The 21,530-nt window shown below is 50.7% G+C and overlaps 1 protein-coding gene across 4 annotated transcripts in view; it reads right to left on the bottom strand.

Moving 5' to 3' along the window:
* Nucleotides 1-409: 409 nt before the first annotated feature.
* The window catches only part of cnn3a (calponin 3, acidic a), a 22,996-nt gene continuing 1,875 nt past the window's right edge, over nt 410-21,530 (bottom strand). The window contains exons 2-8 of one of the 4 annotated variants that reach the window (XM_080489350.1): nt 12,898-13,019; nt 11,961-12,027; nt 11,692-11,829; nt 11,503-11,619; nt 6,990-7,136; nt 5,556-5,935; nt 410-1,834 (exon numbers count right to left, since the gene is read on the bottom strand). In XM_080489350.1, the coding sequence (XP_080345476.1) occupies nt 5,594-5,935; nt 6,990-7,136; nt 11,503-11,619; nt 11,692-11,829; nt 11,961-12,027; nt 12,898-13,019 (933 nt within the window). In that variant the 3' untranslated portion in view covers nt 410-1,834; nt 5,556-5,593. Of the gene's footprint in view, nt 1,835-4,453; nt 5,936-6,989; nt 7,137-11,502; nt 11,830-11,960; nt 12,028-12,897; nt 13,020-21,530 lie in introns of those variants that run through there. The other 3 variants (XM_080489349.1, XM_080489348.1, XM_080489351.1) reach the window with 3 other exon arrangements.

A 21,530-nucleotide genomic window follows, 5' to 3' on the forward strand; every position in this document is an offset into this window, starting at 1 on the left:
ACCTTTCCTTAACTCCTTTAGGAAACCTAACACCTTTCACTAACTCCTTTAGGAAGCTTCCTAACACCTTTCCTTAACTCCTTTAGGAAACCTCCTAACACCTTTCCTTAACTCCTTTAGGAAACCTAACACCTTTCACTAACTCCTTTAGGAAGCCTCCTAACACCTTTCCTTAAACCCGTGATGTCATCCAGGGTTTAAGGTAAAGTTGGTAGTTAAGGAGTTAGGAGGGACTATTTGGACGTACCCTGAATCTCTGATTCGATGTCTCACAAGAAGGGAACCGACCTGACAACAGCTGCTGAAGGTCAAACTGATAAAACATGAAATGTGCTCCGGATGAAATCTGACTTATCAAACTCATGAATCTAACTTCAGGTTCACATTGTTTCACTTGGAGCTGTAAGGGAACCATTTCATTCATTTATTTAAACCAGACAGCAGAGGGTTGTGGGAACACAGAGGGAACCAGGAAGCAGAGGGTTGTGGGAACACAGAGGGAACCAGGGAGCAGAGGGTTGTGGGAACACAGAGGGAACCAGGGAGCAGAGGGTTGTGGGAACACAGAGGGAACCAGGGAGCAGAGGGTTGTGGGAACACAGAGGGAACCAGGGAGCAGAGGGTTGTGGGAACACAGAGGGAACCAGGGAGCAGAGGGTTGTGGGAACACAGAGGGAACCAGGGAGCAGAGGGTTGTGGGAACACAGAGGGAACCAGGGAGCAGAGGGTTGTGGGAACACAGAGGGAACCAGGGAGTAGAGGGTTGTGGGAACACAGAGGGAACCAGGGAGCAGAGGGTTGTGGGAACACAGAGGGAACCAGGGAGCAGAGGGTTGTGGGAACACAGAGGGAACCAGGGAGCAGAGGGTTGTGGGAACACAGAGGGAACCAGGGAGCAGAGGGTTGTGGGAACACAGAGGGAACCAGGGAGCAGAGGGTTGTGGGAACACAGAGGGAACCAGGAAGCAGAGGGTTGTGGGAACACAGAGGGAACCAGGGAGCAGAGGGTTGTGGGAACACAGAGGGAACCAGGAAGCAGAGGGTTGTGGGAACACAGAGGGAACCAGGGAGCAGAGGGTTGTGGGAACACAGAGGGAACCAGGGAGCAGAGGGTTGTGGGAACACAGAGGGAACCAGGGAGCAGAGGGTTGTGGGAACACAGAGGGAACCAGGGAGCAGAGGGTTGTGGGAACACAGAGGGAACCAGGGAGCAGAGGGTTGTGGGAACACAGAGGGAACCAGGGAGCAGAGGGTTGTGGGAACACAGAGGGAACCAGGGAGCAGAGGGTTGTGGGAACACAGAGGGAACCAGGGAGTAGAGGGTTGTGGGAACACAGAGGGAACCAGGGAGCAGAGGGTTGTGGGAACACAGAGGGAACCAGGGAGCAGAGGGTTGTGGGAACACAGAGGGAACCAGGGAGCAGAGGGTTGTGGGAACACAGAGGGAACCAGGGAGCAGAGGGTTGTGGGAACACAGAGGGAACCAGGGAGCAGAGGGTTGTGGGAACACAGAGGGAACCAGGAAGCAGAGGGTTGTGGGAACACAGAGGGAACCAGGGAGCAGAGGGTTGTGGGAACACAGAGGGAACCAGGAAGCAGAGGGTTGTGGGAACACAGAGGGAACCAGGGAGCAGAGGGTTGTGGGAACACAGAGGGAACCAGGGAGCAGAGGGTTGTGGGAACACAGAGGGAACCAGGGAGCAGAGGGTTGTGGGAACACAGAGGGAACCAGGGAGCAGAGGGTTGTGGGAACACAGAGGGAACCAGGGAGCAGCTCAGCCTCGTGGCTCCACAGCTGCAGGTCTCGACCTCTGAGCACCAAACTCCTCCTCACCTGGTTGGACAAAGACACGAGAGCAAAGAGCAGAACTGAAGACTTTATTTAAAACAGTGTCATCTTACAAGACTATAAAAGAGTTTAACAATACAAGTCACTGCAATAAATACAGCTCAGTAATACGAGGGGAAAACAGAGTCACCTCCAGTTTGGTCGTCAGGATATACGTACGTATCGATCATATAAGAAAACAATAGAACCACCTGGAGGTGAGAACATAGAACAAACAGTGTTTGTGGAGAGAAGACGGAGGACATCGTCACTTCAGTCCAGGACAACCATGGCTGCTTCAAATCACCATTGCACGCCTGCTTTTATTCTGAAAATCACCACTCCACGACTGCTTTTATCTTGAAAATCACCAATCCACGCCTGCTTTTATCCTGAAAATCACCACTCCATGCCTCTACGCCTGCTTTTATCCTGAAAATCACCACTCCATGCCTCCACGCCAGCTTTTATCCTGAAAGTCAGGACCGTGTGAGCCAGGACTCTAACAGTGTGGCGGTCTGAACCAGAGGCCTGCAGCCTTCCAGACGTTCCACCTCCTCAGTCAGATCAGACCAACATGTCCGACCTCCTGAGCAGCGACGTGCAGTCAGGCAGAGCCTCACCTGCCATCATGATAAAAGAAAATAGTACATCAAATAAATATGAATATTTTCCACTGATTTGAGTTAAAGATGTATTTTCAGTATGACTCTACGCGTTTTGGACATTTTATTAAGTAACACTCATTGAATGTGAGTATTTGGTGATCAAATCCAGGGCAGAACTCCGGGTGAGGCAGTGGAGAGCTGCGCCTCATGTCTGACTGGTCCAAGACAAGCTGGGTCACATGACGCTGGCCGTTTCTGTTCCTCAGCTGATCACCAATATGAACTTTACAGGAATATCTGTTATCCAGCCTGACTCTCTACAGTCTAATGTCTTTAATGTCTGTGTGAGAGAACCGCTCCTGCTGATCACAAAGCCAATTGCAGAGAAACGTCAGCAGGTGAGGCAAGCAGTACTCTGCCTCACCTCCAGGGGGCGTACGTGAACTGACAGTTTCAAGTATATGCGATTTAAACTTTTGGCCTAAAAGGATTTTTTTCTCAACATTTTGATAGACAACCTTTATTAAGATTGATTAAAGCACCAGAATTTAAAGTTTGAAATGAAACCGAAATGTTTACTGAAGGTCCAGATTAACTCTGTGCTGCACACGCCTCTATACTTTCATTTGTTTACAGTAAATATGAACTGCTTGGACCCCAGAAGGGTGCTCTATCCATTTCTATTAAAGAACCGTTCTTTGTAGGACCAAAGTGTTCCTGTGTTTATGTTGGTGTCATTGAAGGAGGAATGCTGATGGGACATGAAGCTTTAGCAGTTGATGGACGAACAGTGAACCAAGAGGCTCTTTTCACTTCTTACAATGTAAATGTGACTCCAGAGGAGCCAGAGCCTCACCAGCCGTGAACCTCACCGCACGTCACTGCTCCTGACTCACCATCAACTTTTCTTTAGCGAGGACGTGACGTGTGCAATGCATTCTGGGTAGCAAACAGACAGCTCACCCCGCGAATCAGAAAAAAACTGTTGGAAAATATCTCATGGGCAGACGTGGAGTAGAGAGGAGGAAGTAGAGAGGAGGAAGTAGAGAGGAGGAAGTAGAGAGGAGGAGGTAGAGAGGAGGAGGTAGAGAGGAGGAAGTAGAGAGGAGGAGGTAGAGAGGAAGAAGTAGAGAGGAGGAAGTAGAGAGGAGGAGGTAGAGAGGAAGAAGTAGAGAGGAGGAAGTAGAGAGGAGGAAGTAGAGAGGAGGAGGTAGAGAGGAGGAAGTAGAGAGGAGGAAGTAGAGAGGAGGAGGTAGAGAGGAAGAAGTAGAGAGGAGGAAGTAGAGAGGAACAAGTAGAGAGGAGGAAGTAGAGAGGAAGACGTAGAGAGGAGGAAGTAGAGAGGAGGAAGTAGAGAGGAGGAGGTAGAGAGGAGGAAGTAGAGAGGAGGAAGTAGAGAGGAGGAGGTAGAGAGGAAGAAGTAGAGAGGAGGAAGTAGAGAGGAACAAGTAGAGAGGAGGAAGTAGAGAGGAAGACGTAGAGAGGAAGACGTAGAGAGGAGGAAGTAGAGAGGAGGAGGTAGAGAGGAGGAAGTAGAGAGGAGGAGGTAGAGAGGAGGAAGTAGAGAGGAGGAATAAAGAGGAGGAAGTAGAGAGGAACAAGTAGAGAGGAGGAAGTAGAGAGGAGGAGGTAGAGAGGAAGAAGTAGAGAGGAAGACTTAGAGAGGAAGACGTAGAGAGGAAGACGTAGAGAGGAAGACGTAGAGAGGAGGAAGTAGAGAGGAGGAAGTAGAGAGGAGGAAGTAGAGAGGAGGAGGTAGAGAGGAGGAGTTAGAGAGGAAGTAGAGAGGAGGAGGTAGTAGAGAGGAAGACGTAGAGAGGAAGACGTAGAGAGGAGGAGGTAGAGAGGAAGAAGTAGAGAGGAAGACGTAGAGAGGAGGAAGTAGAGAGGAAGACGTAGAGAGGAAGACTTAGAGAGGAGGAAGTAGAGAAGAGGAAGTAGAGAGGAGGAAGTAGAGAGGAGGAAGTAGAGAGGAGGAAGTAGAGAGGAGGAAGTAGAGAAGAAGACTCATTGATATGTGGTCTGAAGACTTTATATCACGGTTGTTTGTGCTACCTATTAGCTATGAGCTAACTAGCCTAGCCACCACTGGCTAGAGGGGCGGGACTTCCGGTTTGGGTCGGGACCAGTCAATGAGCCGTGTTTCTTCTTCACTTCCTCTCTGGTCAGAGTGTGTTTCAGGCGACAGCGCCCCCAAACAGCAGCTGGTGTAACTGCAGGACGTTTTCCAGGAGGTTTGATCCGGTTCTAAAGTGAATGTGAACGAACCAAATGAAGGAGTGAAAATTGGCTCTGCCCCCTCCCCGGTGAACGGGTCCCGGACTATCCAATGAGAACGGCCCCTAAGAACTTAGAACTGGAAACACTATTCCACTTTCAGTTCTTGAGCTTTTGGAGCCACTTCAGCTGTTTTCATTGTATTTAAGAAACTTGATGTTTTAGTACTTGAAGTTTTTCCTTTTTAGTAATTTTTACAAATTTGAAGCCGTTTTAATTGTTTAATTTGATAAGGCTGTTTTAGTCCCTCCCCCTCAGCCATGTGAGCTACATTAGTTGTTTTAGCTGCTTTTAAAGTCTGTAGTGGTTTTAGCTCTTTTAGCATGAAGACAAGAGTCCTACGGGAATGAAATGAATAGAGTGAAGAAAATAAAACCAGGTTACAGAGTAAAGGTCCAGGGAGCCGCTACAGAGGGGCTGTAGAGCCTCTAGACAGGCTGTAGAGCCACTAGAGGGGCTATAGAGCCACTAGAGGGGCTGTAGATTAACTAGAGGGGCTGCAGATTCACTAGAGGGGCTGTAGAGCCACTAGAGGGGCTGTAGATTAACTAGAGAGGCTGTAGAGCCACTAGAGGGGTTGTAGATTAACTAGAGGGGCTGCAGATTCACTAGAGGGGCTGTAGAATCACTAGAGGGGCTGTAGAGCCACTCGAGGGCCTATAGAGCCACAAGAGGTGCTTTAGAGACTCGAGAGGGGCTGTGGAGCCACTACAGGGGGATTTAAAGCCACTAGAGGGGCTGTAGAGCCACAAGTTGCTGCACAGCTGCAGAGCTGTGGTGGAGGTGAAGAAGGAGAGCACTTGGAGAGAATGAAGAGATGAGTGAGGATAGAAGAGACTTGCTCTGTTGTGTGGTCTGCTGCCCTGCAGGAGGCGCTGTGCTAGTAGTCCAGGTTGTGGGTGTTGTAGTGGGGGCTGTAGTCCTCGTGGTAGCCTCCGTGATACTCCTCGTCCGGGAACTCGGCCTGATAGTCACTGTCGCTGATCTCAGAGCCATTGGTGCCGGTGCCCTGGCTGCCGTTGCCGTGGACGACGGGCTCTGTGGGCGGGGCGCAGTACTTGGGGTCGTACACCTGCCGGCCCAGCCCGTACACGCTCATGCCCCTCTGGGACGCCACTTTGTTGGTGCCCATCTGGAGGGAGATGGTGGAGTTGTCCGCCGGCTGCAGCGCCACCTTCTGGTCAAAGATGTCTCTGCGGGTCCCCGGAGCCGACATGCCCGCCTGTTAGGGAAAGTAATCTGATTACAAGGATGAACACACTACGAGGACATAATCATTCACACACTGTATTCTAAAGATGGGGACTGAGAGAGAGACTACAGAGAGAGAGAGAGGGAGAGATAGACAGACTAGAGAGAGACTAGAGAGATAGAGTGAGAGACTAGAGAGAGACAGACTAGAGAGAGAGAGAAACTAGAAAGAGAGAGAGAGAAAGAGAGAAACTGGAGACTAGACAGAGAGAGACAGACTAGAGAGAAAGAGAGAGAGAGAGACAAGAGAGAAGGCGAGAGAGTAGAGTGAGAGACTAGTGAGAGAGGGGGAGAGAGACTAGAGCGAGAGAAAAGAAAGACGAGAGTGAGACTAGAGAGAGAGACTAGAGAGAGACTAGTGAGAGACAGAGATAGAAAGACTAGAGAGAGAGGGAGAGAGAGAGGAGAGAGAGACCAGAGAGACAGGAGAGAGAGAGACTAGAGAGAGACTAGAAAGAGAGAGGCAGACTACAGAGATAGACTAGAGAGACTTAGAGAGAAAGAGAGTGGGAGGGAGATGGACAGACTAGAGAGAGACTAGAGAGAGACAGACATAGAAAGACAGACAGACAGAGAAAGACTAGAGGGAGAGAGAGGGAGATAGACAGATAGCGAGAGCGAGAGACTAGAGAGAGAGAGAGACTAGAGAGAGGAGAGACAGACTAGAGAAAGAGACTAGAAAGAGACTAGCGAGAAACTTGAGAATGAGAGAGAGCCAGACTAGAAAGAGATACTAGAGAAAGCGGGAGGGAGAGACAGACTAGAGAGGGAGAGAGACAAGAGAGTGACTTGAGACAGACTAGAGAGACAGACTAGAGAAAGAGAGAGACAGGAGAGAGAGAGACAAGAGAAAGACTAATGAGAGAGAGAGATTGACTAGAGAGACAGGAACACAGACAGAGAGACAAAGAGACAAACAGACAGGCACAGAGAGACAGAAAGACAGACAGACAGGCAGAGACGGAGACAGAGAGGCAGAGACAGACAGGCTGTCCCAGGTTCTGGTGGTTGCAGAGACTTGGCACCTGACTGGCTCCTTTGTTGGTTCCCATCTGCAGACTGATGGTCGTCTGGTCGTAGGGTTTGTCCGTCTGAGTCTTCGGGTCGTACAGGTGTCTCCTGGTGCCGTACGCCGTCATCCCTGCCTGGCTGGCACACTTGTTGGTCCCCATCTGTGGACCAGCCATGAGCTGTCAAACTGAGAGTCTGCAGCCCCTCTACAGGAGTCGGCAGCCCCTCCACAGCAGTCTACAGCACCTCTCTAGCAGTCTGCAGCACCTCTACGGGGGTCTGCAGCCCCTCTACAGGACTCTGCAGCACCTCTCTAGCAGTCTACAGCCCCTCTACAGGAGTCGACAGCCCCTCTACAGCAGTCTACAGCACCTCTCTAGCAGTCTGCAGCACCTCTACGAGGGGCTGTAGCCCCTCTACAGGACTCTGCAGCACCTCTCTAGCAGTCTACAGCCCCTCTACAGGAGTCTACAGCACCTCTCAAGCAGTCTGCAGCACCTCTACGGGGGTCTGCAACCCCTCTACAGGAGTCTACAGCACCTCTCTAGCAGTCTGCAGCACCTCTACAGGAGTCGACAGCCCCTCTACAGCACCTCTCTAGCAGTCTGCAGCACCTCTACGGGGGTCTGTAGCCCCTCTACAGGACTCTGCAGCACCTCTCTAGCAGTCTACAGCCCCTCTACAGGAGTCTACAGCACCTCTCAAGCAGTCTGCAGCACCTCTACGGGGGTCTGCAGCCCCTCTACAGGAGTCTACAGCACCTCTACGGGGGGCTGCAGCCCCTCTACAGGAGTCTACAGCCCTCTACAGGAGTCTACAGCACCTCTACAGGAGTCTACAGCACCTCTACGGGGGGCTGCAGCCCCTCTACAGGAGTCTACAGCCCTCTACAGGAGTCTACAGCACCTCTACAGGACTCTGCAGCACCTCTCTAGCAGTCTACAGCCCCTCTACAGGAGTCTACAGCACCTCTACAGGACTCTGCAGCACCTCTCTAGCAGTCTGCAGCACCTCTACGGGAGTCTGCAGCCCCTCTACAGGAGTCTACAGCACCTCCACAGCAGTCTACAGCCCCTCTACAGGAGTCTGCAGCACCTCTCTAGCAGTCTACAACCCCTCTACAGGAGTCTACAGCAACTCCACAGCGGTCTACAGCCCCTCTACAGGAGTCTACAGCACTTCTACAGGAGTCTGCAGCACCTCTCTAGCAGTCTGCAGCACCTCTATGGGAGTATGCAGCCCCTCTACAGCAGTCTACAACACCTCTACAGGAACTCTACAGGAGTCTGCAGCACCTATACAGGAGTCTACAGCACCTCCACAGCAGTCTACAGCCCCTCTACAGGAGTCTACAGCACCTCTCTAGCAGTCTGCAGCACCTCTACAGGAGTCGACAGCCCCTCTACAGCAGTCTACAGCACCTCTCGAGCAGTCTGCAGCACCTCTACGGGCGTCTGTAGCCCCTCTACAGGAGTCTACAGCACCTCTACAGGACTCTGCAGCACCTCTCTAGTAGTCTACAGCCCCTCTACAGGAGTCTGCAGCACCTCTATGGGAGTCTGCAGCCCCTCTACAGGAGTCTGCAGCACCTCTCTAGCATTCTACAGCACCTCTACAGGAGTCTGCAGCACCTCTCTAGCAGTCTGCAGCACCTCTACAGGAGTCTACAGCACCTCAACAGCAGTCTACAGCTCCTCTACAGGAGTCTACAGCACCTCCACAGGACTCTGCAGCACCTCTCTAGCAGTCTACAGCCCCTCTACAGGAGTCTGCAGCCCCTCTACAACAGTCTACAGCACCTCTACAGGAGTCTGCAGCACCTCTACAGGAGTCTACAGCACCTCCACAGCAGTCTACAGCCCCTCTACAGGAGTCTGCAGCACCTCTCTAGCATTCTACAGCACCTCTACAGCAGTCTGAAGCCGCTCTACAGGACCATGGCATGTGGAGCGTGGGGTGCTGCGTGGAGCTCTACGCCATGTGTAGAGCGTGGTGTGGAGCTTGCCGTGGAGCTTGCCGTGGAGCTTGGCGCGGTGTGGAGTGCTGCGTGGAGTGTGGAGCATGGCATGCTGTGTGGCGTGGCTTGCCGTGGAGCGTGGCGCACTGCATGGAGCATGGCATGCTGCGTGGCGTGAAGCGTGGCGTGAAGCGTGGTGTGGCGTTCTGTGTGGCGTGGAGCATGGCATGGAGCATGACATGGAGCAGGAGCTTGGAGCGTGGAGAGTGGAGAGTGGAGCGTGGCATGGAGCGGGAGAGTGGAGAGTGGAGAGTGGAGAGTGGCATGGAGCGGGAGAGTGGAGAGTGGAGAGTGGAGAGTGGAGCGTGGAGAGTGGAGCGTGGCATGGAGCGGGAGAGTGGAGAGTGGAGAGTGGAGAGTGGAGCGTGGAGAGTGGAGCGTGGCATGGAGCGGGAGAGTGGAGAGTGGAGAGTGGAGAGTGGAGAGTGGCATGGAGCATGGCATGGAGCATGGCATGGAGCGTGGCATGAAGCGTGGCATGGAGCAGGAGCTTGGAACGTGGAGAGTGGAGAGTGGAGAGTGGAGAGTGGAGCGTGGAGAGTGGAGCATGGCATGGAGTGGGAGAGTGGAGAGTGGAGAGTGGAGAGTGGAGAGTGGAGAGTGACATGGAGCGGGAGAGTGGAGAGTGGAGAGTGGAGAGTGGAGAGTGGAGCGTGGCATGGAGCGGGAGAGTGGAGAGTGGAGAGTGGAGAGTGGAGAGTGGAGCGTGGCATGGAGCGGGAGAGTGGAGAGTGGAGAGTGGAGAGTGGAGAGTGGAGCGTGGAGAGTGGAGCGTGGCATGGAGCGGGAGAGTGGAGAGTGGAGAGTGGAGAGTGGAGAGTGGAGCGTGGCATGGAGCGGGGGAGTGGAGAGTGGAGAGTGGAGAGTGGAGCGTGGCATGGAGCGGGAGAGTGGAGAGTGGAGAGTGGAGAGTGGAGTGTGGCATGGAACGGGAGAGTGGAGAGTGGAGAGTGGAGAGTGGAGAGTGGAGAGTGGAGAGTGGAGAGTGGAGCGTGGAGCGTGGAGCGTGGAGCGGGAGAGTGGAGAGTGGAGAGTGGAGAGTGGAGCGTGGAGCGTGAGAGTGGAGAGTGGAGAGTGGAGAGTGGAGCGTGGCGTGGAGCGGGAGAGTGGAGAGTGGAGCGTGGCATGGAGCGGGAGAGTGGAGAGTGGAGAGTGGAGAGTGGAGAGTGGAGAGTGGAGCGTGGAGAGTGGAGCGTGGCATGGAGCGGGAGAGTGGAGAGTGGAGAGTGGAGAGTGGAGCGTGGCATGGAGCGGGGGAGTGGAGAGTGGAGAGTGGAGAGTGGAGCGTGGCATGGAGCGGGAGAGTGGAGAGTGGAGAGTGGGGAGTGGAGTGTGGCATGGAACGGGAGAGTGGAGAGTGGAGAGTGGAGAGTGGAGAGTGGAGAGTGGAGCGTGGAGCGTGGAGCGGGAGAGTGGAGAGTGGAGAGTGGAGAGTGGAGCGTGGAGCGTGAGAGTGGAGAGTGGAGAGTGGAGAGTGGAGCGTGGCGTGGAGCGGGAGAGTGGAGAGTGGAGAGTGGAGCGGGAGAGTGGAGAGTGGAGAGTGGAGAGTGGAGAGTGGAGCGTGGAGCGTGGCGTGGAGCGGGAGAGTGGAGAGTGGAGAGTGGAGAGTGGAGAGTGACATGGAGCGGGAGAGTGGAGAGTGGAGAGTGGAGAGTGGAGAGTGGAGCGTGGCATGGAGCGGGAGAGTGGAGAGTGGAGAGTGGAGCGTGGCATGGAGCGGGAGAGTGGAGAGTGGAGCGTGGAGAGTGGAGCGTGGCATGGAGCGGGGGAGTGGAGAGTGGAGAGTGGAGAGTGGAGAGTGGAGCGTGGCGTGGAGCGGGAGAGTGGAGAGTGGAGAGTGGAGAGTGGAGAGTGGAGCGTGGAGCGTGGCGTGGAGCGGGAGAGTGGAGAGTGGAGCGTGCAGAGTGGAGCGTGGAGCGTGGAGCGGGAGAGTGGAGAGTGGAGAGTGGAGCGTGGAGCGTGAGAGTGGAGAGTGGAGAGTGGAGAGTGGAGCGTGGCGTGGAGCGGGAGAGTGGAGAGTGGAGAGTGGAGCGGGAGAGTGGAGAGTGGAGAGTGGAGAGTGGAGAGTGGAGCGTGGAGCGTGGAGCGTGGCGTGGAGCGGGAGAGTGGAGAGTGGAGAGTGGAGAGTGGAGAGTGGAGAGTGGAGAGTGGAGCGTGGAGCGGGAGAGTGGAGAGTGGAGAGTGGAGAGTGGAGCGTGGAGCGTGAGAGTGGAGAGTGGAGAGTGGAGAGTGGAGAGTGGAGAGTGGAGCGTGGAGAGTGGAGAGTGGAGAGTGGAGCGGGAGAGTGGAGAGTGGAGAGTGGAGAGTGGAGAGTGGAGAGTGGAGAGTGGAGCGTGCAGAGTGGAGCGTGGAGAGTGGAGAGTGGAGAGTGGAGAGTGGAGCGTGGAGCGTGGCGTGGAGCGTGGCGTGGAGCGGGAGAGTGGAGAGTGGAGAGTGGAGAGTGGAGCGTGGAGAGTGGAGCGTGGAGAGTGGAGAGTGGAGCGTGGAGCGGGAGCGTGGCGTGGCGCTACCTGCAGTCCGATGACACACTGGCCCGCCTTGATCTTCTCGTCATCAAAATGGCGAGCCTGTTTGTCGGCGTACTTCACTCCAATGTCAATCTTGGTGTCCAGACCTTTGGTCTTGGCCTGGAGAGAGACAGAGGTGAGCTCAGGGGGAGGAGCCGTGGGGAGGGCGGGGCCTCGCACCAGGGTACTCACCATGCTGGCCAGGGCCAGCAGCGTGGTCTGGACCTGGGTCATGTTTCCGTTCTCAAACAGGTCGTTGGCCTCGAAGATGTCGTTTGGCTTCAGACCGTAAGACAAGATCGCTTTGATGAAGTTCCCCAAGTTCTCCAGCTGGAGGGAGACACACACTGTCTGAGCTGGTGTGTGTGTGTGTGTGTGTGTGTGTGTGTGTGTGTGTGTGTGTGTGTGTGTGTGTGTGTGTGTGTGTGTGTGTGTGTGTGTGTGTGTGTGTGTGTGTGTACCTTGTGCCAGTTGAGCTGGGACAGGTTGATCTTCTTCACTGATCCCGGCTGCATTTTATTGACGAGTCTAAGTGACAGTAAAGGACCGAGTCAGCAGGAAGTCTTCAGCTTCAGTAAACAACAGGGTCACATGGTGTCATTTTTAAAAAAAGAAGGATCTAATAGTATATGTCTACATAGACATGTTGTAGTGATTCTACTACCACACACACACACACACACACACACACACACACACACACACACACACACACACACACACACACACACACACACACACACACACATTCACAGATACACACGCACACAAACATACCTCCATCACTCTCTTACTCTCTACGCTTTACGCTCTAATCAGCAGTAACAGGCTCTCACAGGCTCTAAACAACAGTAGCGGGCTCTAAACAACAGTAACAGGCTCTTAACACAGGAGTAACAGGCTCTAAACAACAGTAACAGGCTCTTAACACAGGAGTAACAGGCTCTAAACAACAGTAACAGGCTCTTAACACAGGAGTAACGGGCTCTAAACAACAGTAACAGGCTCTTAACACAGGAGTAACAGGCTCTAAACAACAGTAACAGGCTCTTAACACAGGAGTAACAGGCTCTAAACAACAGTAACAGGCTCTTAACAGCAGCAACAGGCTCAAAACACAACAGTTTAGAGCCTATTACTGTTGTTTTTAGAGACTGTTACTGCTGCTTATAGCCTGTTACTGCTGTGTTTAGAGCCTTTTAGAGCCTGTTAGAGCCTGTTTCTGTTGTGTTAAGAGTATCTTAGGTTCTGTAAAGTTCCTGCTCTCTGTATGGTTCCTCGTCTCTATACAGTTCCAGGTCTGTGTATGGTTCCTGGTGTCTGTACGGTTCCTGGTCTGTGTATGGTTCCTGGTCTGTGTACAGGTCCTGGTCCGTGGCCAGTTTGACGTGAACTCACTCGCAGAGGATGACTCCGTCCTTCAAACCCTTCTGGAAGTTCTCTCCAATCGGCATTCCCGTCAACTCCTCGATCCAGAAGCGCAGCTCCTCCTCCTTCTGCGGGTCGTACTTCTGAGCTATCTGCAACATTCACAGGAAACTTAACGTCAACTTCAAACCGTCGCACTGGAAAGAAAACCTCAAACTAAACCTGGAACAAAACAGGAACTAAACCTCAAACTAAACCTGGAACAAAACAGGAACTAAACCTCAAACTAAACCTGGAACAAAGCAGGAACTAAACATCAAATTAAACCATAAACAAAACAGGAACTAAACCTCAAACTAAACCTGGAACAAAACAGGAACTAAACCTCAAACTTAACCTGGAACAAAGCAGGAACTAAACATCAAATTAAACCATAAACAAAACAGGAACTAAACCTCAAACTAAACCTGGAACAAAACAGGAACTAAACCTCAAATTAAACCATAAACAAAACAGGAACTAAACCTCAAACTAAACCTGGAACAAAACAGGAACTAAACCTGGAACTAAACCTTAAACTAAACCAGAGCGAAAACAGGAACTAAACCTAGAACAAAACAGGAATGAAACCAGGAACTAAACCTGGAATAAAACAGGACCTTAACCTGGAACTAAACCAAGAATGACACAGGAACATAACCAGGAACTAAACCTCAAACTAAACCTGGAACTAAACAGGAACTAAACCAGGAACAAAACAGGAATGAAACCAGGAACTAAACCTGGAATAAAACAGGAATTTAACCTGGAACTAAACCAAGAATAACACAGGAACACAACCAGGAACTAAACCAGGAACTAAACCTCAAACTAAACCTGGAACAAAACAGGAACTACACAGGGACTAAACTTTGAACTCACCCTGAACTAAACAAGAACGAAACCTAGAACCTGTTCAGGGGAACCAGTCCTCACCTGTCCAACTGAACCTGTCTTCACCCGTCCAGGTGAACCAGTCCTCTATCGATGCATACGTCACCCCCACCTGCCTCTATCAATGCTACGTCATCTCCACCAGCCTCTATCGACGCTACATCACCTCCACCAGCCTCTATCGATGCTACATCACCTCCACCAGCCTCGATCGATGCTACGTCACAATCTTCACCAGCCTCTATCGATGCTACGTCACCTTCACCAGACTCACAGTCTACAGTAGCATAGCGTCTCTCTGTGCTATGCGACTGTAGAAGGAGCTGCTGGTATTGAGAGGATCCATCTCTTTATCATGTTTAGCATGAAGCATCGCTGGTGTGTGAGGATGAAACTCTTAAGTACATAGTATGTAGCATGTACTATGTACTGTGTAGCATGTAGTATATAGCATGTAGCAAGTAGTATATAGCATGTAGCACGTAATATGTAGCACGTAGTATATAGCATGTAGCACGTAGTATATAGCACCCAGCATGTAGTATATAGCATGTAGTATATAGCATGTAGCACATAGTAGAGTGTAGCATGTAATATATAGCATGTAGCGCTATGTAGCATATAGCACGTAATATATAGCATGTAGCACGTAGTATATAGCATGTAGTATGTAGTACAGAGTATATAGCGTGAAGCACGTAGTATATAGCATGTAGCATGTACTATGTAGCACATAGTATATAGCATGTAGCAAGTAGTATATAGCATGTAGCACATAGTATATAGCATGTAGCACGTAGTATATAGCATGTAGCACATAGTATGTAGAGTATTACACTCTTCATACTATGTGCTACATGCACATACTATGAATGTAGTAGCACATACTATATAGCATGTAGCGCTATGTAGCATGTAACACATAGTATATAGCATGTAGTGTGTAGCATGTAGTATATAGCATGTAGTGTGTAGCATGTAGTATATAGGCATGTAGCATTTAGTACATAGCATGTAGCATATAGCATGTAGCACATAGTATGTAGCATTTAGTATATAGCATGTAGCACGTAGTATGTAGCATTCAGTATATAGCATGTAGCACGTAGTATGTAGCATGTAACACGCAGTATGTAGTATATAGCATTTAGTACGGAGTATGTAGCATGTAGTATATAGCATGTAGCACATAGTATGGAGCATGGGTAGAAGCCAGATCGTTTTTGTTGTTTCTGCCGTTGCCGTGGAAACATCATTTTTAGAAGGTTGCCTTGTGAACGTGAGACATTTCAGAAAGGAAAATACAAAACAAGGTGTTCTGGTGTGAACAGAGAGCAGCAGGACCAGCTGAAGCCACCTGAAGACGCCGTCACACAGGTGAACTCCAGAAGCGCAGCCCCAGAAGCTGCTGTTCTCCGACCGGTCGGACCAGAAGCTGCTGTTCTCCGACCGGTCGGACCAGAAGCTGCTCGCCACAGGACGTGAAGCGTGACCAGCAAGAAGAGCTGCTTCACTGGAATGTGTCCGTCTGTCACGACTCTGGTTCACTGGAGCTCAACACAGAGCAGCAGGTTCCTGCTGGAGGTTGCTGCAGAGCCGCTGTGGAACCACTGTGGAGTCGCTGTGGAGTCACTGTTGAACCGCTGTAGAGTCACTGTGGAGTCACTGTGGAACCACTGTGGAGTCACTGTGGAGTCACTATGGAGTTACTGTGTAGCCGCTGTAGAGTCACTGTGGAGTCACTGTGGAACTACTGTGGAACCACTGTGGAGTCATTGTGGAGTCAATGTGGAGCCACTGTGGAGTCACTGTGGAACACTGGGGAGCCACAGTGGAGCCGCTGTGGAGTCAATGTGGAGCCACTGTGGGACCCGACCCTGGGCAGTGGTATGTACTGAAGAATGTGGGGAATGCAGCTGGATGGCCAATCGCAGCCTGTCGATGGGCCCCTGCCTGTCTTCTCCTTTTGTTCTGAGCACAGATAAACAGCTGCACAAAACAGACCTCTACAGAACACAGACTATTACAGACCACAACAGACCACCACAGACCTCTACAGAACACCACAGACTATTACAGACCACCACAGACAACTCTAGACCACCACACACCATCAGACCACTATAGAACACCACACACCACTACAAACATGAGACCCCCATGTAACCTTCAAGTGACTTCCGTGTGATCTGTGACCTCCGTGTGACCTTCAAGTGACCTGTTTGACCTCCAGGTGACCTCTGTGTGACCTTCAAATGACCTGTGTGACCTTCAAGTGACTTCAAGTGACTTCATGTGACCTGTTTGACCTCCAGGTGACCTCTGTGTGACCTTCAAGTGACCTGTGTGACCTCTGTGTGACCTTCAAGTGACTTCATGTGACCTGTGTGACCTTCAAGTGACCTGTGTGACCTCTGTGTGACCTTCAAGTGACTTCATGTGACCTGTGTGACCTTCAAGTGACCTTCATGTGACCTTCATGTGACCTCCTCCAAACGTGTGACTGTTAAATGTTTCAGAACTTTCTTCACAACCTGCTGAAGCTTAATGGAAACATTCATAACGTGCAGACGACACAGTAGTGGAGAGAAAACCCTCCACCCTCCTCCACCCTCCTCCACCCTCCTCCACCCTTCTCCTAACTTCAGGATTAACTATGGTTTTCTCTTAACCAGGTAATTTCAGGATTGACTCTGGTTTTCCGTACTACAAAGTTGGTTCACTTCTCACCAGGATAAATCACCATGGTAACTGACTCTGAATGTCTAACCTGCTCCGGAGCAGGATATGTTCTGGATAAGATCACAGTGAGTGTAAAGCTCCGCCTCCTGACCAATCAGATTTCTTGGGAAATGCCCCGCCCATTCTTAAATGATGGTGATTGGTGGGCGGGTTCAGCGCTGAGCTGCAGCAGAGAGGAGATGAGAAAGTATCTAGAACCATCTTTTTGACAGAAGCTTTGCAGGATGTTCTTGTTCTGGTTCTGGTTCTGGTTCTGGTTCTGGTTCTTGACTTGTTCCAAGTCTGTTTGGCTCCTCGAGGGTTGATCTGGAATAATGAGCTTAATAATAATGCTGACGCTGACAGAACTGCAGAACCATAAATTAATGGAAGCAGAACTTCTCCTGTCGTCACGGTGATGAATTAATATTCCAAGAGGAAACACACTCCCACGGAGGAACCTCCGCCTCAGAACCTCCGCCTCAGAACCTCCGCCTCAGAACCTGTGGATGTGAAATGTAAAGTAAAAGAAGAGCAGTGAGGAAGCTCTGCCTGGAACCGTTTTGCTGGAATAAAGTGAAAGTGACTCCGGTTCTATTGTCCCATGAATTAATCTGCTCTAATCTCACCAAGTCAGGATTAACAAGTCAGGAAGGTTCTGGTTCTGGCTGCAGCAGCAGTGATGCTTTGAGCTGCTGGATGGGTTGGAATTCTTCATAATCTCAGAGATTAACTGCTGCTCTATGGTAAAGTCAGCTGCTCTGCAGGGTTTCTCCCTCTGTGATTGGTCACACACTGCAAGCTCCGCCCCTTTCATGTGAACGCTCTGATCCTGAAGGGAAACTCTGGTTGAACTAGTGAGGTGATAACCTGCTTCCTGTTAATGCTGATCAGGATCCAGAATGTCTGGGTGACTTAATCCAGGTAACAGAGATACCCTGGTATGTTAATCCAAGTAACAGAGATATCCTGGTATTTTAATCCAGATGAGAGAGATATCCTGGTATGTTAATCCAAGTAACAGAGATATCATGGTATGTTAATCCAGGTAACAGAGATATCGTGGTATGTTAATCCAGATGAGAGAGATATCCTGGTATGTTAATCCAGATAACAGAGAGATATCCTGGTATGTTAATCCAAGTAACAAGAGATATCCTGGTATGTTAATCCAGATAACAGTTATATCTTGGTATGTTAATCCAGATAACAGAGATATCCTGGTATGTTAATCTAGATAACAGAGAGATATCCTGGTATGTTAATCCAGATAAGAGATATATCTTGGTATGTTAATCCAGATAACAGAGATATCCTGGTATGTTAATCCCGGTTATCAGTAGAACCTTCAGTCTGGTTTCCTCCACTGAACATTCACTTCAGTCATCTTTGTTCTGAGAAAAATCAGGTTTATCAACTGTGAATAGATGTGAATGAATGAGAAGAAATAAGAGTAAATGAGAATAAAAGAGAATAAAAGAGAATAAATGAGAATAAATGAGAATAAATGAGAATAAATGAGAATAAAAGAGAATAAAATAATTAGTTAGTCCTCGGTGGGAGAAATCATCACTCTCAGCTGGTTAGTCAGCTGGTTAGAGATTCATGCTTTCACCTTGAAACAAGTTTTTCTCCTGGACAAACTCAGAGGCGGAGCTTGGGGTTAATGCAGCGTGAGCAGACTGGACGCCATCGGGACATGATGGTTGTTTACAGCAGACTGGACGCCATCGGGACATGATGGTTGTTTACAGCAGACTGGACGCCATCGGGACATGATGGTTGTTTACAGCAGACTGGACGCCATCGGGACATGATGGTTGTTTACAGCAGACTGGACGCCATCGGGACATGATGGTTGTTTCTACACGATGCTCATACTGAGCAAACCTCTGAGAAACTCCAGCTGCAGATGACTCACTTCCTGTTGGGAGCACATTTTCCACTGTGACCTTCTGCTGCTGCAGTTTGAAATCAGATCTCAGTCTGCAGGCTTCAGCTCTAGATCTCAGGGAGGGTGTTCAGCTCTAGATCTCAGGGAGGGTGTTCAGCTCTAGATCTCACAGTGTGTGTGTTCAGCTCTAGATCCCACCGTGTGTGTTCAGCTCTAGATCTCAGTCTGCAGGCTTCAGCTCTCGATCTCAGTCTGCAGGCTTCAGCTCTAGATCTCAGGGAGGGTGTTCAGCTCTAGATCTCACGGTGTGTGTTCAGCTCTAGATCTCAGTCTGCAGGCTTCAGCTCTAGATCTCAGTCTGCAGGCTTCAGCTCTAGATCTCACGGTGTGTGTTCAGCTCTAGATCTCACAGAGTGTGTGTTCAGCTCTAGATCCCACCGTGTGTGTTCAGCTCTAGATCCCAGTGTGTGTTCAGCTCTAGATCTCAGTCTGCCGGCTTCAGCTCTAGATCTCAGTTTGAAGGCTTCCGCTCTAGATCTCGTGGTGTGTGTTCAGCTCTAGATCTCAGTTTGCAGGCTTCATCTCTCGATCTTGGGGTGTGTGTTCAGCTCTCGATCTCAGGGTGTGTGTTCAGCTCCAGATCTCAGGGTGTGTGTTCAGCTCCAGATCTCAGGGTGTGTGTTCAGGTCCAGATCCCAGGGTGTGTGTTCAGCTCTAGATCTCAGGGTGTGTGTTCAGGTCCAGATGTCAGGGTGTGTGTTCAGCTCCAGATCTCAGGGTGTGTGTTCAGCTCTAGATCTCAGGGTGTGTGTTCAGCTCCAGATGTCAGGGTGTGTGTTCAGCTCTAGATCTCAGGGTGTGTGTTCAGCTCCAGATGTCAGGGTGTGTGTTCAGCTCTAGATCTCAGGGTGTGTGTTCAGCTCCAGATGTCAGGGTGTGTGTTCAGCTCCAGATGTCAGGGTGTGTGTTCAGCTCTAGATCTCAGTCTGCAGGCTTCGGCTCCAGATGTCAGGGTGTGTGTTCAGCTCTAGATCTCAGGGTGTGTGTTCAGCTCCAGATGTCAGGGTGTGTGTTCAGCTCTAGATCTCAGGGTGTGTGTTCAGCTCCAGATGTCAGGGTGTGTGTTCAGCTCTAGATCTCAGTCTGCAGGCTTCGGCTCCAGATGTCAGGGTGTGTGTTCAGGTCCAGATGTCAGGGTGTGTGTTCAGGTCCAGATGTCAGGGTGTGTGTTCAGGTCCAGATGTCAGGGTGTGTGTTCAGGTCCAGATGTCAGGGTGTGTGTTCAGGTCCAGATGTCAGGGTGTGTGTTCAGGTCCAGATGTCAGGGTGTGTTCAGCTCTCAGGTGAGAAGCTCCACAGAGGACAGTCACGTCCAGGTAGGAGCTTCTGTGGAGTTCTGACTGTCATGACGTGACAAACATTCACTTCAGAGGAAAACAGTACAAAGTCCATCTGTCTGCTGGAAACAAGTTCAAGTGACGGCCCTGCAGCCCGACCAGAAGACCTCGTACAGTGGATCGTGTCATACAGTGGACCGTGACATACAGTGGATTGTGTCATACAGAGGACTGTGACATACGGTGGACCGTGACATACGGTGGACCGTGACATACAGTGGATCGTGACATACAGTGGACCGTGACATACGGTGGACCGTGACATACAGTGGACCGTGACATACAGTGGACCGTGACATACGGTGGACCGTGACATACAGTGGACCATGACATACGGTGGACCGTGACATACAGTGGACCGTGACATACAGTGGATCGTGACATACAGTGGACCGTGACATACAGTGGACCGCGACATACAGTGGATCATGACATACAGTGGACCGTGACATACGGTGGACCGAGACATACAGTGGACCGTGACATACAGAGGACTGTGACATACAGAGGACCGTGACATACGGTGGACCGTGACATACGGTGGACCGTGACATACAGTGGATCGTGACATACAGTGGACCGCGACATACAGTGGATCATGACATACAGTGGACCGCGACATACAGTGGATCATGACATACAGTGGACCGTGACATACAGAGGACTGTGACATACAGAGGACCGTGACATACAGTGGACCGTGACATACAGTGGACCGTGACATACGGTGGACCGTGACATACAGTGGACCGTGACATACGGTGGACCGTGACATACAGTGGACCGTGACATACAGAGGACCGTGACATACGGTGGACCGTGACATACGGTGACGTTTCACTCGGATCAGAGAGAAGATTAGTGATGTTCAGAGTTTCTCTTCATACGGCTCAAGAAAACTGTTTGGAAACAATCCATGAAAACACTCGAAGCCTGTGTGTGTGTGTGTGTGTGTGTGTGTGTGTGTGTGTGTGTGTGTGTGTGTGTGTGTGTGTGTGTGTGTGTGTGTGTGTGTGTGTGTGTGTGTGTGTGTGTCTGTGTGTGTGTGTGTGTGTGTGTGTGTGTGTGTGTGTGTGTGTGTGTGTGTGTGTGTGTGTGTGTGTGTGTGTGTGTGTGTGTGCTCCAGGTTGGCGGGAAACTGATCAAATTAGTCATTTGATGACTCCAGGAGCCTCGTCTATAAAAGCTGCTGAAGCACTAAAGGTCCAGAAAGATACGTACACCACTTCCCAGGCAAAGTTTGTGATCTAGAAAATAAACTTTGTAGGAGAATGTTGGTACCAGTAGAACAACTTATTGATTATTAATGATACAGATTGAACTGATTATCAATGATACCCAGGATAGAAGTGACTGATTATTAATTGTGACTAGGTGTGTAACAATCAGTCTACCTTCACAGTAATCATATATAAATAGCGCAGTGACAGTCGTGCATAAAGCTGTGTGGAGCTCATCCGGAGCTGCAGACCGTCGACCTCCTCCGCCCCCCACCTCCTCCGCCCCCCACCTCCTCCACCCTCCTCCTCCTCCACCCCCCCCCCCCTCCTCCACCACTAGTGACTGAGGATAAAACACAAAGTCCACTGAACCTTTTCAGTCCCTGTTCAAATATTTAATTTAGACATTTAACAGATAAAACTGAACTTTATCACTCTGCTGTGTCACTACCATGATGTCACTCTCCTCCATGATGTCACTCTCCTCCATGATGTCAC

This window comes from Lipophrys pholis (assembly GCF_963383615.2).
Source record: "Lipophrys pholis genome assembly, chromosome: 20".
Classification (NCBI taxonomy): domain Eukaryota; kingdom Metazoa; phylum Chordata; class Actinopteri; order Blenniiformes; family Blenniidae; genus Lipophrys; species Lipophrys pholis.